The 17971-nt window shown below is 39.1% G+C and overlaps 1 protein-coding gene across 1 annotated transcript in view; it reads right to left on the reverse strand.

Moving 5' to 3' along the window:
• LOC144267456 (LIM domain-binding protein 3-like) overlaps window positions 1-17653 on the reverse strand; it is a 112600-nt gene extending 94947 nt beyond the window's left edge. Inside the window, exon 1 of the mRNA XM_077821437.1 lies at window positions 17561-17653. Coding sequence (XP_077677563.1) covers window positions 17561-17653 — 93 coding nt within the window. The remainder of the gene's footprint in view (window positions 1-17560) is intronic.
• Window positions 17654-17971: the final 318 nt, after the last annotated feature.

Genomic DNA, 17971 nt, shown 5'->3' on the forward strand with positions numbered 1-17971 from the left:
CAGGGTATATTCCCCAAGGTAATCCATAAGGGATACATAAAGTTGAAAATAGCATTTAATAGTTCTAGCCCTATCCTTCCCATCTCTTGCTTCGAAAGTATGATACTCAGATGGTTTAAGTCAGCATAGCTCCATTGTGTTCAATGGTACAAACCTCTTCAGTGGTGTTACGCAGAGTGAATCAGCTGAAGATATGGCCCTCTACTCCTGGATAATGTAATCCTCCTTTCACAAAAGGAATTTTTACTTTATATGAAATACGACTTTCTTCATCCCCTACCTTTCTTCCGAAGTGACTGTGAACAGTTAAGATGTCTCCCCGTTAATGAAACTCCATGGACCAATTTTATTCTTTGGCTACCTTCACAGAGCCAGTAGAGTTATGGCAGGAATGAATTTGGCCCTATATCTTCAACCGCTCTCTATTTGGGAAACATTTGCCTGACCTTCAGTGCAATGCTAAAAACAGATCTTGTCTGTCATCAAGAGCCAGTGAGATGTTAAATAAAACAGAAGTCACAGCTCCTGCAATGAAATTCCAGGAGTGCCCCATCGAAGGCTTGCCAACAATAGCAGCATCCTCTAACTTACTGGAGTCAATATTTTTGTACCTTGATAAAAGAAAAAGAGGAGAGTATATCAAGTTCTGTGCGAGGGCTGTGACATTTGTGACATGGCATGTCAGGAAGATTTAGGGCCCAATCCAAAACCCTATAAAGCCAATGGGAGTGTTCCACTTGTATTGTGTTCTTAACTCATATGACTTCGGTGCACTTTGGACAGGCCCTTAGAGGACCATAAGCAGATTCAATTTCACTGAAGCCAATTGTTTTGCAACCCCTAAGACAAGGGATTAATTTGGTCTCAGTCTCAATGGATATACAATTTACCTGAGTAAAATGTGAAAGTGTTCCTTCCCTGTTACTCATTTTTATTTAACTATGTAAAATGATATTTGGTGCTGTGCTTAAAAATCAACTTCACTCTCTGTCATTATGCAGATGATGTGAGTGAGCAGTAAACAGGAAGAGAAGGCTATTTTTTCTTCACTTTTTCTACTTCTTTGTTTAAAATAAAATAGCAGGTGAATTTGCTGTTAAAAAGGGATGTTTACTAGTAGCTAGAACGAAGCAGAATTTAAACGGCCTCCATATGGTTCTATTATTGCCACATATCCTGACTTGCAGTACTCTCTGCTATTTCAGACCTGGGTTCCCACATGTCTATTAACATACCTCAATCCCAACCTAAGCCTCCACAAAATATTCCATTCCGAATAGAAAATGTATGCTTTGACTGTGCCAAATGTTGATAGTTTTATGAACATCAGGATGTAGGATAAGAATTATCAAGGTCATTTCCATTTACAATCTAAGCTAGGATCTGAAATCTAGTCTCCAGCAGCAGACAACTTGCTTGCTAAAACCACCCCCTCCCTAAATGCCTATTCCACTTCAAATGTTAGTGTTATTTGCCTAGTCTTGATCACACTCCCTAGGTGTGTCAGTACTTGACAGAAGTCAGAAATTTCAAAAAGCTTGTGAAAATGGAAGAAGGCTGGCAGAATGTTTTAGTGAAAGTTCCAGTGTAATCTTAACTATGATGAGAAAGTTAACTATGGAGAAAGTCCAAAGAAGAGCAACAAAAATTATTAAAGATTTAGAAAACATGACCTACAAGGGAAGATTGAAAAAAATGATTTGTTTAGTCTGGAGAAGAGAAGACTGAGACAGGACAGGATAACAGTTTTCAAGTACATAAAAGGTTGTTACAAGGAGGGGGGAGAAAATTTGTTCTCTTTAACCTCTGAGGATAGGACAAGAAGCAATGGGTTTAAATTGCAACAAGGATGGTTTAGATTGAACATTAGGAAAAACTTCCTAACTGTCAGGGTGATAAAGCACTTGAATAAATTGACTAGGGAAGTTGTAGAATCTCCATCATTGAGATTTTTAAGAGCAGTTTTGACAAATATCTGTCAGATATTTGGGATGGTCTAGACTATGTATTAGTCCAGGGGACCGGACTAGAAGACCTTTCAAGGTCCCTTCCAGTCCTATGGATCCACCATGGACTCCTTTGATACATTTGGCAACATGTACTTTAGCCCAAGGAAAGAAGATCTCTTCTTGTGGAAGAGATTATTCAATCTTGTGGTAGGGCACCTCCTTCACTTCCCCCTCCGGTGGTGGGGAGCTGGAGCAAACCAGTCCCCCTTTGGAGAATTTTTATTCCTCACTCAGGTTTTATTTTTCAATATTTTACAAGGTGGGCGTAAGGGTAGGCCCAAGGAGTTCTCTTCAGCCAAACCAAAGAAACAAATTCATAATACAAAAAGGGAATACCTTTCCCTGCCCCCTCTCTGGGCTGTTGTCTTGTTATGCTGGTTTCTGAGGGCCAGTCCTTCCTTAAACAGGCAGTTAGGTTGGTTGCTTCCTCTATGGAGAGGAGAGCAGCCTTCCACCCAGGAGAAGTCTTTTCTCCCTGCTGCAGCTTTTCTCCCTTCTCTCCTCCCTGTTGCTCACTGGAAGGAGAATAGGGATAGTTAAAGGTCGGGGCAGCCTTTAATTGGACTCAGGGGTCCCTAGCTTACCTGAGTTAAACTCTTTTCAGCTCATATGAAAAAGGACATTTACCATTCTAGGGCTGATATACCTGCCCTCCACTACTCCCTTACAGCCGTCTGCTTTGACTTTGTCACAGTCTGTAATTAAATTGGCTGTAAAAGGGTGAACATAGGGGTTTGAAGACATGGGGGAAAGGAAGAGAGGATAATTTTCAATAAATCAGAGATTATAGAAGGCTAAATGGAGGTTAAGACTCATACAGGAAATTTTAAGTGCAGTTAACATACAGCTCTCCATAAACAGAGGGGCACTGGCATACTTTTTTTAAATGTCTCATTAAATTGAGAAAAGTCATGGTGTAAGCCATTTGGAATACATGCAACGTACTAGAAGAATTCTCACAAAACACGTGAAACTGTCAAGAGAGTCAAATTAGTAGTTATTTATTATTTGCATTATAGTAGTGTCTAAAAGTCCCAGCTGAGATTGAGACCCCATTGTACTAGGCATTGTACGCATGCAGTGAGAGACTATCGCTGCCCTGAAGAACATACAATCTAAACAGACAAGAAAGAAACAGGAGATGAGGAAAGAGACACAGAGATGAAGCAACTTGCTCAAGATCAGAGTAGGTCAGTAGTAGAGCTGAGATCAGCACCCAGATCTCTAGTCTCCCAGCCAAGCACCCTATCCACTAGCCCATCAGTTGACAGGACAGATGAACTGTTATCTAACTAAAACTATCCCACTGGAGCAGGCCAAATGTTTTACTTATTCTTGTACTGAAAGAAAAGAAAGTAGCAATGAAGAGTAACGTACAATGTGGCCCGACATAAGAGAGAAGGATGTATATTTTAAATCAAGGGGCTCTCTTGACTCATCTAGATATACAAGAGCAAAGCTGGAGAAGTTTCTATGACCCACGTAAATCACAAGATAAAATGCAGTTACTGTATGATTTACATTTCATTTTTTGTGGGGAGAGGGGGCACTTCTTGGGTGCCAACCAAAAATGTGAAACTAAAACCAAAACAAAAATATACCAAAGACACCAAAAGTCAACATCACCCTCTGCATCATCCATTTATTCTCATGGTTTGCGGTCTTTCCAAACAGATGTGCTTTTATTTGAGCTCCTATTTCCTCACTTTCCTCTAAAATAATAAACCTGGGGGCTTTGGAGGGTTCAGTGTTGTAATTTATCAAACAAATACATTTCAACTTTCACATTTTCAAGGTGGTCACCCTAACCCCTTAAAGCCACAGGCAGTCAGAAAGATACAAATAAGTAATGAAAGCATGAAAAAATTAACTTATTTTGAATTTCATTTTAGTATGCAAGTGTGTCAAGATAAGGGTACAGTAACAATTTCACAAGAGAACACATATCCTGCTGTTGTGCCTTTTGTCTAAAAGTGCCCAGATACATTCCTACAAATTCAGCGCTTTCTATTCCAGTCCCTGATTTGTTTAAAAAAAAAAAAAAAAAAAGCAGTTTACATGGAAAAAATTGTGCTGAAGGGAACCTTATCATTCTTGGCTCATTTAAAGATAAGACAACCTTGGTGAGACCCATGGTCTATCTACTCCAGTTTCCTGTTTCTGATAATAGCCAGAACCAGATGCTTCAGAGGAGGGTAAAAAACAAAGAATTGCCCCTGCGTCTCACAAACAGAGTAGATGATTTAGAATAGCCTGGCCACAAAGAAAGTTTCTTCCTATCCCTTAATTTATAAATTGGTTTGTATCCTAATGCGTGAAGGTTTATAGCCCACTAATATAACTTTCTCATGTGACAAGTTTTAGACCTAAGGCCAAAATCTCCAAATTTGAGTGCCTAAACATGTATGTAGATGTTTAAGTTCAAAAATGCCTATTTTGGGGGCCCAATACAACTTCCTGCCAAAGACAATGAGAGCTGGATCAGGCCTCATTTTGGCAAAAGTAATTCTTTTCTTGAAATTTCTCTTGCCTAAATAACCTCAGATTAAAGCGAATTGGACTGTCTGTTTAATAAGAGACAGACACAACATATAGGTGGTTTTTTTACTGAATGATTTTTAAAATGGTTTCTTTGCCTCAGATTCCTCATTTGCCCAAACATTTAAGGGTTTTATTAAGCAGACAAATATAGAAAACTAAAATTAAGTATTTTAACCAAAAGTTCAGGTCAGTGGAGAGAGAAGATACCCACAAATCTCATAAAATAGCATGAGACTCTGTTATGACTTTGGTTTTCCTCACTATAATCTCAGACTCTGTGTGTGTGTCTGTGTGTGTATTATTATACGTAAAAATGTAATGCTGTACAAGGGAGTGTCCTGCCCCTTTCCGGAGTAAGTCTTTTGGACACACTAACTGTAGGGAATTATGGGTGGAGGGGATGAAAGCTCACACTGCAGTTGCCTGCATTGCACCTGTTCAGTGGCTAAATAAAGCATCTCAGTTCTAGTTTTGGTTTCATTCAATGCAGCCCCTTGATATGTGGAGGGAAGATATCCCACCATCTCAGTCTGTCAATCAAATTGGAAATATGTATTCAATACCGTGGGAACAATGATCACTTTTTGCTCTGCCCTATGAATACTCTCAAGCAGAAACAACCACTGCTTCCCCAAAACTATACAAACATTATAACAAATCCTAACATAATGTTCTTCCACACAATTTGATGGGGTCATCACAAAGTAGTCCCATGCACTGAACAAGAAAGTGTACTACTCATTCCCAACGCCTTCCTGTTTCAGCTATGAAAAACGGGGTGAGAACCAGACCAGAAAGAGTAAGAACAGTTCCAAATTTAAAGGCTCTCAAAAGCATGCTTAACTTTTGCTTCCTTGATATTTTTACATGTTACTGTGCTTCTGTGCTTCCCATAACACAGAACGCTTCTTTGTGCAAGCTATATAAAGCAAAATACATTTGACACACTAGATTTATTCATGATCATCTAGGGCCCAATCCAATGTTCATTTAAGTCAGTGGGAGTCTCTTCATTGGGGGTTGGATCAGGCCTGTATTGATTCATAAGTGAATATGAAAATCACCCTTTTAATATATTTCTAATAAAATTTATATATACACACTACCCACCCACAACCATTAACCCACTGTTTGTGTAGTGGCTGCCCCCTCCCCCATCTTCCTCTTGTCCTCGCTCTCAAAACTTTTCACCTGATCCTGAAATCAACAGTACTGCACAGCACCAATACAGTGAGATGAGATGAGATGGCCCACACAGCTCTGCCCGACCTGAGGAGCAGTGAAGGAGAGGAACCTGACCAGACCAACCAGATGATGTCCCTGACCTGAGAGGTAAGACGGGGTCTAGAGCAACAACTATCCTAGCTTATATGCCAGACCAAAGCACCTGTCCTTGACTGATGAGCCTCCCCGTATCCTCAGACTATTAATAAAAAGCTGCATTTCCCTCATCTTTACTGCCCTCTTTTTTTCCCCCTCCCTTCTGGGTCTGTCTGTTTTATCTTAAGCAGGAAAGTGACTATCATTCCAACATAGAACTGAACTACAGAACTAAATCCTTTCTTACCCACCAAAAAGACTGTTTGGCTGAAGAGAGAATTTAATCAATATTCACTGACTCCAAAAAAGGGACTTTCATAGGGTTTTGATAAAGTTTATTTTGAATAATTAATTGTAGTTCCAATGCTCTTTACGTTGTTTTGATTCTTTTCCTTGTGTGTGTGTCAATCAATCAATAATTTTCTAACTTTTGGCATGAATTTTATAGTGTTTGTAAGCAGGGTGAGGTCGCTGTATACACAACCCTGAACCTTCTTTAACACTGTTTAAATATTGGACAGTGACTGGGTTATATTAACCCCTTTAACTCTTGGGGCTCATACATTCCATCTAAATTAACAGAACAGTGCCTGTGTGTGTGTGTGTCCTTGTCTGCATGTGCTGGGGTATAGGGATGTGGGTGAGGATCAGGTGGAAAAATAGGTTTCTATAGGTGGAGGTCTGAAAGTGTACGAAAGAGAGGGGTGAAGCTATGCATGGGGCCAGGAGGAGGGTGCTGGGGTGGGAAAGGAGGCCAATAGGAGACATCAGAGTTCCCCTAAAAAAAACATAAACACAGTAACATTGATATCTATCCATGTAGCTGGCTGTCAATAATCGATACACACAATTAAAAAATGAGATATTCCCAGATACACCCAGAAAAACAAGCTGCACAAACTTAAGTTGTTACATTTGAGTTAAGGGGGCTAGACTGTGTATTTCACCAGACACAAAGTAAACATCAGGAAATAAACACCGGACTCATTCGAATGCCCCTCTTCACTCCATTCATCAGTTCTCCTTCTCAACGTCAACTACTTCCTTCCCACCACCTACATGTCTTCACTCTAACCCTGAGCTATCAACACACAGCTTTAACTATGGCCATAAATACAATACACTGACAAGGCATACATTTTAATTCTGTAAGTGGTATGCAAAAATTAAATGTTAACTTTAGAACAATCGATCAATGAAAACAGATCACCATTCACATGGTTTCTTTAATGTTTAGGAAAACATATCTTCTTGATGCCACTATTTTCAGTCTGATATAAAGTCCTCACTTTCTAAATCACACCAGTACAAAAGATAAAGGAATACATAGAGTGAAATTTATGGAAGCCACACCAGACCTACATTGTCATCAGAATACAAAAAGGATAAACATGATCATATTCTACCTCCATCTCCCCTGTGAACAGCACATTTAGTTAGGTAAGAGACTTTATCCCAAATAATTCTTTATACTAGAAGGGACCTGGAGAAATCCGATTAATACTTCCAGAGAGGGCCACTACATTCAAACACTGACAAAACAATCACGTCACAAAAAGGCTTTTGTAACAAAGGCAACTGGACAAGGGAGCAGAAAGGTATTTGTCTCTTGCAACTTCTAACTAAAGTTCAGCAAGAAGCACATTAAGTTTGTTTCTTAGTCCAACCAAGTTCAGCCAGCTCTGATTAAAGATCCTCCCTTGGGTTAGCTGTCTTTTTTTTAAAATCATCCCCTTCAGTACCACCTGCTCTCTATCATTCTGGAACCAGCTGTGACTAGGCTAGAAGGGAATGCTGACATTCTCAGTTAGAGGACAGCTTCAACTGCTCCCCCCCCACCCCCCAGGATGAAGGGAAGGCAGCCCAAATGCACCCTAACACCATAGCATTCTGAATTTGGCATGATGTGCAAGAATCTGGGGTTACAAGATGTATTTTGGGAGTTCTGGATGCCCTGTCCCAAGCAAGCATTCCAGAGGTGTGAAGTAAATGGAGCATTAGCTCCAGTTCAAAATAGCTTCCTATGTTACAGGATGCTTTAAATATAGAATGTCAGTCCCCATAGTGGACTTAGAGGGATGTACTTGTGTCCTGGTCCAGGTACCAGTTATATAGTGCCTTACAGTTATTATTTCTCTTCACGCTGCATAGTAATTCTGACTAACACTGGCTGTACATCAATGAGCAAAAGGTAGCTCATAATTAATTTACAGCCTTGAGCTGATGATCTTTTAAGAGAAAAGGCTTAGGTCAGTATTAACAGCAAGGATGGCCAACCAACAGCAGCAGCGAGGGAGCCAAAATAGCTCAGCAACTGGTATTTGGACTCTTAGCAAGGCAGACTGGATGACGTAGTTCCAGTATCATGAAAGGCAGAATTCTTCCTAATCCATCAGCTGCCATTGCTACAAATCAGTGTGTTTGGAATGATTCTGAACAAAGAACAAAACCGATTTATTCACAGTATTCAAGTACAGGCATCCGCTAATGCAGATGCTACCTGTCTCGGCTATGTGCGTGGGAGGTGCAGAAGGTAACTCCATCCTTGCTGATGGATTTACAGTTATGGCAGCAGCAACGTTTGGCCTGTAAGGTTTTCCTGAAGGGAGAAGAAGGGCAAGATCTCATTGCTGCCCTGGAAAAAATGACTGCCAACTACCCCATCATTAAAAAACTGGAATAATTTTATATGGAACAATTCAAGATCCCATTTAGAGCTATTAGTTAATATGCTGGTGGGTACTTATTTCCATGGTACTCAATCCCAGACACAAAGATAGAAATTGTTTTAGAGTTGCATGTATGGAAGGAATTTGGGGATGGGGGGGGGGAGATTTTTTTTCAGTTATAGAAACTAACACAGATGAAGTGCTGACTATTTATGCTGCTGAAAAAAAACCTCCCAACAGAACACAGAAGTGGTTTTTCCTTTTCCCACAAGACTCAGAATCTATGACAAGGCTAAAAAGATCTCTTCTAGGGCCTTAAAACTGGATAATGTTTGAATGCTGTTCCCAAAGAATACCTGTCTCTAGCAGTGGACTGAGTTTGGGACCATGTTTAGCGGATATATGACCTTGCTATTATTGTTTTGCAAGAAGTTCTCGTTTGATTTGAACTGTTAAGTTGTGACAGTGACAATGAAGAATACATTTTTTTTTTGTTTTATCATCTGCTAGCCATGTTTTAACACATTTTGAAGAATATATCACTGTGTTTGTGTTGACTTGAGCTTTACATCATTCAGTGTATTTAAATACAAATAGTGTGATTGAATAGCATACCACGAACAATCTGTGTATAGGCATTAATTCAGTTTCTTACTAAATGCTTTTTATTGAAGATTACCAAGGTTTTCCACATTAAATTCTAACTGAAGAATTTAAAAGATTGTACAATATCTAATTCTTATTTCCTAGGGTAACCTTTTTAATATACAGACTTTAATTATAATCCAATAAGGAGAAATTGTCCTGTCACACGCTGTCCTCTCCTTATGTACAAATCATCCATTTTCAGTTAGCATTATTCCTTTAATTGATATAAAAGGTGGCATCTCAAACATTTTGTCACAAATTAAGCTTTTCAGTGCCTCAAGACTTGCAGGAGTCTATTTTCAGCATGTTAGGCCAGGTTTCCCCCACACAATTTCCTCATCATCTTTGCGCATCTTTTAATGGGAGTCAAAGGCTGCAACTGAACACTGAGCCTTGGATGCATTACTAGCCTGGTATAGGAAAATGCATGAGAATAAGTTTGTATTTTTGGTGAGTAACTGTACAACATCCCTGTATAAAATTCCATTTGAGTATAATGATTTAATCCAGTGTTTATTTCTTTCTATTTTATCTTCTTACAATCTCCTACATTGAGATCATAACTACAGCTGGCTGGAAATTTTTCAATGAACCATTTGTCTGCCCCAAAATGCCTATCAGAAACTGAAACAGTTTGTGAAATGGGGTCAGTTTCAATTAATCTCCAGACACAAAAAATTTTTGAAAAAAAACCCAAACAACCAGAAAGTTTCAGTTTGAGTAAAAATAACTGTGGATTAGTTAATAAATTCAGATTTAAACAAGTTTTTAAAAAAGACAAATTGAAATGAAAGTTTTGAAAATTGCAAACCAAAATATTTTGATTGACCCGAACTGAATTATTTTGTGTGTTGCTGGTTTGTGAATTTTTTTTGCAATTTTGGCTTTTCATCTGATATAGTAATGGAAGTTTTTAGAAAAATTCTCACTGGACAGGAAAACCATTTTCATAATGTTGGATCTGTGATTTCAATGTTTTTATTGTGGCATCAGATGATGTCACACACAGATTGATGATCCAACAGAAGGCAAGAATAGGTATTAATGAATAAACAGCCCATCTCGTTCAGTACACAAATAGAATAGCTGCATTCTGCAGCTGAAACAGAAAGGAAAGACTGCTGGGACATAAACTGGTATGATTGTGCCAAAATGGGCTATGCTATGGAGGGTTTTGTTATATACAGCCATACAACCATCAGTTAGCCCAGGGCCTCAGCTATTGTGACAGGTGCTGGAAAGAATGCCATTTGCTTTGGCCTATATTTTAACAATACTAAATATGTCACCTGAAATTAAAAACCATGTCCAGACCCGAGAAATTGGGTGTTCAATAAAAAACAAAACAAAAACTATGATCCACACAAAGGATGGATGCAAGATATCTATTGTATATTCACAGTTGCTACATCTTTTACATACTGCTAGCTTATGGCAAACAAGCATAGAAGTGAATTACAATGAATATATACCTTGTACTTTGGCTCCAAATACACACAGTCAACCTGATCTCAAGGAGAGTCCATTTAGCCAACCTTTGTAGTTGGTCCCATATCCTCTCTGTGGGCCAGTCAGCAGAGGGTAACATTGCTCACATGCAAACCACACACAAAACCAGTACATTACACAATGATGCTGGAAGGATTGAAATTCAAAGCACAACATGGATTCCAAAAGCCCTAGTCTAAGACCAAATAATATGCACGTGTCCTTTTTTAGAATGCTTTCCCCAAGGGAGAAAACCAGAAGATTTCCTTTGTACACCATAGTGTTGCAGCATGCAGTTGGGGGGTGGGGGTGGGGGAGAAGAAATCAGTGATTCAAATACTAGGTTCATTATGCAGTTGAAAATCACTTACAATTAAAAAGACAAAGAAGGGAACAGTGTAGGGAAACTAATGATCTAAGAGGAGGAACATACAGCATTGCATGAATAATTATTGGAGAAGGCTAAGGTGGAAAAAGATGAGTCCTTATGTACTGAGAGATCCTAGATGGTACCTTTGTTTCCAGCTGACCACAATAATGATACATAAACAGCATATAAATACATGATTGTGTGGCATAAAGGTTTTTAGTGGTTTGGGATGGCTTTGTTACTCACTAAGTCATCTGTGAGTTAAGCAGGTCATCCCAAAGGAACGCTGATAAACCCTGTATACACCACATTACATGCCACCGATAGCATGAACCAGAAACACATACAATTGTTGTTATATAATTAGACGTGCTTTGAGTGTTCTTAAAAATTGCACTGGGACTGTCTGATGCCCCTTATTCCTCCACTAGCTGTTAACTGAGAGTTCAACAGTGGAGGGCCAGGAGAGAGAGATACCAATTTAAAACTCTATAGAAAAGAACCTAAAATAGCGTTTCTAGCTATGAAAATAACATGACATTAAAGTCCAATAGCTTGGACCTTCCAGAGCTTAAAGCAAGGGCTGCTTGTGTCTAATTGGGGGAAAAAAAGAGAAATCTCTGCTTACCAGTGGTAAAAAGGTCCCATTTCCAATATTGGCAGATAGCTAGATATCAGACCTTTAGCTTCTCTGTGGTCTAGCGCAAGCTATTATCTTTCCTGAGCTGTAGGTTTAGGTATTGCAGAGGATTCCACATTTGGGGGAGAAGCATGGAATCTTTTCTCTGAAAGTCTGATTTTTAAATATGACTTTAGAAGGTTAGAAATAATCTTGGCAGAGATGGATCAATGAGTAAAGATCCGGGGAGGTGGTCAGAGATGGTCAAAGGTGTATAATAAATGCACTCTATCCATTTGTCATACTAATATCAGCTCCACATATGGGATGCATACACAGCACACTTACATATGATGTGCTGCTTCATATAGGATTATACAATTTTTAATGAATTTGGACATTAGTCAGTGTAACCCAAGGTTACAAAGTTATATGCACAGCTACTACTCAAACACACTTCCGCAAACCTGCTTGCCTACTGCCACAGTTAAACAACAGGAAAATCTGGTACACCTGCCAATAAAAAATCATCCTGATATCTATGCAGTGAGTGGTAGCTAGAATGATCTGTGCGGGAGATGGGAAGAGCCTAGCATACAAAGCTTAATGCTCTTAAACTTTATAAATATTTATTACTATTTAAGCAAAGTTTCTTGGTCTAGCTAGAGTAAGTAAGAGCAGGAGTAGAGGAAATTTTTGATTGCTTCATCTTTGAAGAGGGAGAAAAGAACAGATTGATGTGTCATGGAATCAGTACAGGAATTGCTGGAATGGGATTAACATATTCCATACCAAAAAAGGCCATGGTACCCTTACCCTTTCAAAGGTTATATCTCTGCACTAGACCAGGCAGAGACAGAGCATGAAGTCAGTGTACTAAACAGGAAGTCAGATATCTGCTGTCCAAAAGATGCTTTGTTTTTATGCTAAGGCACCATGGCAAATTCATCATTTATGCTATCGTTTCCCCATTTAATGCCTCCAGTGAGTTCTGTGCTCCTCTACAGAGCTTCTATGTTATCAATTTACTCAGGTACATTTTGCCCTTTTGAAGGCAGTTCACATGCAGTAGCACTCAGCTGTCCAGATGATGAAATGATAAATCACTTTGATGGTGGGGAAGGAATGTTGCTTCAAACGATGTTCCAGGCTTCACCTCCTTCAGTCGTGAAGAAAACTAAGGGGGGCTCCCATCATTCATCACTAGTACACCACGCAAGGTGAGGAGTCTCCATGTACAGCAAGTTAAACAAAAGTGACAGGGGAATTCTCTCATATACATTATAGTCCCTCAAAGGGGAAGTGCTGTCACATTAATATCTCCTCATGAAGGATGGTGTATACCTCTGTGTGTGTGGTGGTAGGGGTGGAAGAGGTAGTAAGGAGGGAAGGATTTTGGTTAAAAAAAAAAAAAAAAAGTCAGCCTAGCAAGTATGATAAAAATAAACTTTCGTGTTCTTCCAGTGCCATATAAAATGGTTTATATAAGCAGCCCCATAGTGTTTCGTTTATTACCAGCGTAAGTATATGAATTGGTGAGGAGGTTCCATTTCTTCAGTTTCCTTCTTCCCACTGTTCACCCATAATGCTCACCATCCTGTTACACCTTCTATTGTACTAATTTAAAAAAAACAAAACCAAAAACCACATATGTCTTTTGCCATTTTTCTAGCCCCAGAGTTTTGGCTTCTGAGTTGGCACTGAAGGCAACAGTAAAATTATATATTATATAAATAGTGCCCAGCCAATACAATGGTGGATGAATTAGAAATACCATATTGTAGATTGATCAACCATATGTAATGACACTGTACGTATATCACTAGGGTCATCTCAGAGTATGATTAAATCTCTCCACTCAAATTTAAACTATGGTTTCAATATAAGCCAATTCACATGCCTCTTGTTTCTCTCTGGACTGTTGATGGCATTCTACATTTCACTGGAACACGAAGAGAATCTACCTATCTTAGATTTTTAATATAACGTTCACCAACCATGGTATCTAAGCACTGGAATGATGATAGCCTATTAGGTAACATGGCAGACCAGCAGCAAAAGGTTTAAATTTACACAGCCCCCTTCTTACACAGGGAAGAATAGAGAATTAGATGTGTCAATGCAATTGTTGTCTCAGAGCATCCTCCTCCTCCTCACCACCAGTCAATGAAGAGCACATGCAGGCTTAGAAGAAAATGGATTACATCAGCACTAGGATTTTTGCTGGCCTCGTCAATTTAGAAAGGACCAGAGTCGCTCACACAATCAGGCCATTGGCTGAGCACCTGTAACTGAGCTGAGCACCTGTAACTCCCATTCATTTCAACAGGAGTGACAGGTACTCAGATCTACTGAAATCTAGAATAGAGCAAAATGCTACCCTAGACATTTGCCTATCCTGCTGCATGGCAAGGTTAGCCCTAGAGGGTGTGAGGAGCTGTGAGGTGGGGACGGAAAAAAAACGTGAAACTACAAAGGTTGCTCTTTTATTTGCTAATGAATACTCCATTCCATAGTTCAAGGAGTATGACGCTGCAGGGTTACCTTAAATCTTCCATGCTTGCTTTCTCCCTCTACCCCAAAGCTGACACCACAGAGACACTTATTTTTAGATGAAGAACAGGGTATTAGGCACAATGCTCCATTTCATAGGAACACCAAGATATGTCTTCACCTGTCATTCAGCTGATTGACTGGGACTCCTGTGTCTCAAGCTGTTGAACACTTGGCAGGGATTTGATCACCTGGACCTCCCAGAAGAGAACAAATGATAGTGCCTCAGAGCGCATTAAAAAACAAACCAGCCATCAGACCATTTATTTTTGGCAAGGCGCAATTCTCCTTCATTGCCCATGATTTAAAATGTAAATGATAGTCTTAGGAAGAGAAATCATAATAAAAGCTCTTATATAGTATTTTTTATCAGTGAGATCTCCAAGGGCTTTAACAAAGGTTTTTGTTTCTCCCATTTTACAGAAGGGAGATGGAGGCACAAAACAAGTGAAGTAACTCGCCCAACGTCATCCAGCAGCAGAGCTGGGAATACAACTCAGGACTCCTGAGTCTCAGTCCAGCGCTCTACCTACTCGCATATGCTGCTTTGGGAAGAATTGGAGGTTCCGGTCCCATCACATGCTTCTATGGGTCAAATTCTGTTTTCAGATAAGCATGTGTAATCTCCATTGACAGCACTTGGAGATTCATGGAGCATTGTGTTCCCTCAGAACAGAACTTGGCTCATAATTTTAAAGTACAATATTATTCCTGCGAAAACATTTTTGTGCGTGTTATATGACTGAGTTCACCACTTGCCTCGCTTATGACTGCAAATTAATTGCTGACAATGGGGGGGTCTCTTGATCTGTTTTGGGATATTTATATAAAAAACAGGGTTTATTAAACTATTATCACCAAAAGGTACAGGACACAATGTTTCAATTAAAAAATAACACAGTTTCCAAACATTCCTATTCCCACCAATCCCCCTCTCTGAGAAGGGAAAAGTCTGTGTACATTTTCATGTACACAAACAGACCATGATCCGCTGTTATTTTATATTAGATACAAAACACAGTTCCAGAGTAATATTCCCAACTAAGAACAATGTTTCACTGGGCAAGATTTCAAACAGTCTCACATCGTATTTGACATTATCACTGCAACCGAAAGTCAGCCTCATGAAGGGCTCAAAGTTGTTGAGATCACTGGCAGTTGAGGGTGTTCAGAGGGAGCTGAAGCAGTTTTTTGGGCCTTGATCCAGCAAAGATTTACACTCATGCTTAAATTATATGCTTTCAGCAGTCCCACTGAAGTCAATGGGACTCTCACAGTGATCCGGGCCTGACATTTTAAGTTCTTTAGGGCAACAACTGTCTTTTCATTTGTGTGTGTACACAGTCAGCAAAATGGGGCCCTTGATCCTTGATTGGTAGCCTCTAGGCACTACAAATAACTAGGACCTCACAATAAAGGGCACTAAAATGTCACAAGTATGTCTACATGATATTAGACAATCTACCATAAGCAGTCTACTTCCTTACCTTGTGCGGGATAAGGGGAGACCTGCACTATCTACGGTACTAAAATTAGCTTAAAACTGGAAAAGTAATTTTTATTTTTCTGACAATATTTGTGTAATGCTGACAACAGGGCAGCCTTCTATAATAACAGTACAGAACAATGACACCTTTGCAGAGAGGATAAAGAAAGGGTTCCTCCTATCAGAGTAGGAGCATATAAATTTAGCAACCTGAAATTAATGCAGACTCAGCCTTGAACGGAGAGAGACACACACTATACCTATACACAAGAGAGATCAAATAAGACAGAGCTTTATAGCGTAAAGGTTAAAATGGATAGCTTCCCAGGATTTCAAAAGCTTGCTGAAGTCTTTGACTCATGACTGGCGCAAAGATAATCAGTTTTGTTTCCAAAAGTCAACATAATAAATGTATTAAAAGCTTCAAATGCTGGAGGATCAGATAAAGTTTAGCTTTCCAAATGAGTGTCGATAGTATGTAGCATCCAAAACAGTTCTTTTATTTGCCATCTACCTGTTTATCTGAGCAGATCAGTTTGTTATTCTTTTAACACTTAGTTAAATAAGTAACCTCTCTTGCATCCACCACAAAAACTGGAACTCCTGCTGCAGCTAATTTTGTGAAGGAATCAGAACACATGTTGGACTGTACATTTCTGTATCTATGTCTAAATAGTCTGAAATAATACTTGAAACTGACTTAACAAAAAGCATATAGGGAGCGAAATTTCCAGCTGCCAAATTAGAACTGTTAAATAACTGCTTAGTTGCTGATTAGAGAGAAAATCTTTCCCATCTACAAATTCAAAAGCATTCAGTGTTGAGAGGTTTTGTAACACCTCTCTCCTTTTAGGAAACTAGTAAAATAGGTCGGGTAATAACTAGAGCATGCCCCTGGATTGCCTTTAAAAACTACTCTTAGAAAAAAATAAAGAGGTGGAACTGCAAGCAATGGACTGATTTATACTTAATAACTGCACTGAGTAATTAATTATTACATCATTCACTGTTTTTCATCAGCAAATAGAAGGTCCCTGTACAATTTAAGACAATATTTTCAGCACTATTGAGCCTTCTGCTTCATTCTGTGTACTTTTAAGCCCATTACAAACCTCAGCAAGTTTTATTTAAATCTAAGATTAAAAAAAAAAAGGCAACAAAATCCCCAAACCTACCACCATGTTCTTCTCAAAAACAGATGAAATCATCTTTGACATTGGTCTTATTAGCCGATGTGGCTACACTATTCTGTGCCAAGTAAGAAAAAGAAATAGTCACAGGTCCGAAAGCTTGATGGACTACAGACGAAAAGCCTTGGGGGGGAAAAAATGTCAAAACAAAAAAGTCTGACAAAACCCAAACTATACACATTTATAGGGAGCTACATGCTCGTTTTTTGGAAACTTCATTTGATTTATTATGATCACTTCTTTTTCCTTCCCTCCATCAACAAACCCCATTACAAAGTAAATAAGGCCCCTTGGCCACAGAAAAGAAGCAACATTACGGAAAATAAAATTGTTTTATAGCATGACAGAAACATTAATTTAAAAGTAGGTTTTTGCTCTTGTTGAGTAAAGATGCAGTTTCATCTTTCTTATACAGTCCATCTAAGATGTCGCTTCTTGGCATTATCAGCTATGCCTTGAATCAGGAAGTTTAAATGTGCTAAAAGAAAACATGCTATTATTTTTCGTTCTTCTAAAATGCTCTGTTTTCAGTCCCTTCTGCCTCTATTTCAACAGACTGATCAATCTCTTAATTTTGTCCAGGTTAGAGCGTGCATTTAGCAACTCCTTTGCTGCTACTTTCTAACCTAAGCAAATGCAAGAAGGCTTTTTGTTCACTAGCACTTACTCTGGATATGGTCAAGGGCATGTTGAAGTCCTTTCCCCCTTGCAGTCGGAAACCCCATGGTCCAGGTCCATTGAGAGTCACGTTGTAAGACATTTTGTAACTCTTTTACACAGGTCACCAAAAAGGCTCTACAGAAAAGGGGTGGGGGTGGAGGGATAAAAGAAAATGGTTTTAAAAATAAAGAAAAAAAGACAACATTTACAAATATTGAGAATACAATAATTGCTTCTTTTTTGCCTTGCCTGCTCAGTCCTGCTGAAGTGCCACCTAAGAATAGATAGGAGCTATAATACAGATACTGATATCCCAGCTGAGCTGTGGCCCATAAAAGGCTTGTAACCAAACACTTACTATGCAAGGACTCCATGACTCACAGATCTAATATAGCCCCCTGGGAGGTTAGCAGATCTT

This window comes from Eretmochelys imbricata, chromosome 7 (assembly GCF_965152235.1).
Source record: "Eretmochelys imbricata isolate rEreImb1 chromosome 7, rEreImb1.hap1, whole genome shotgun sequence".
Lineage (NCBI taxonomy): Eukaryota > Metazoa > Chordata > Testudines > Cheloniidae > Eretmochelys > Eretmochelys imbricata.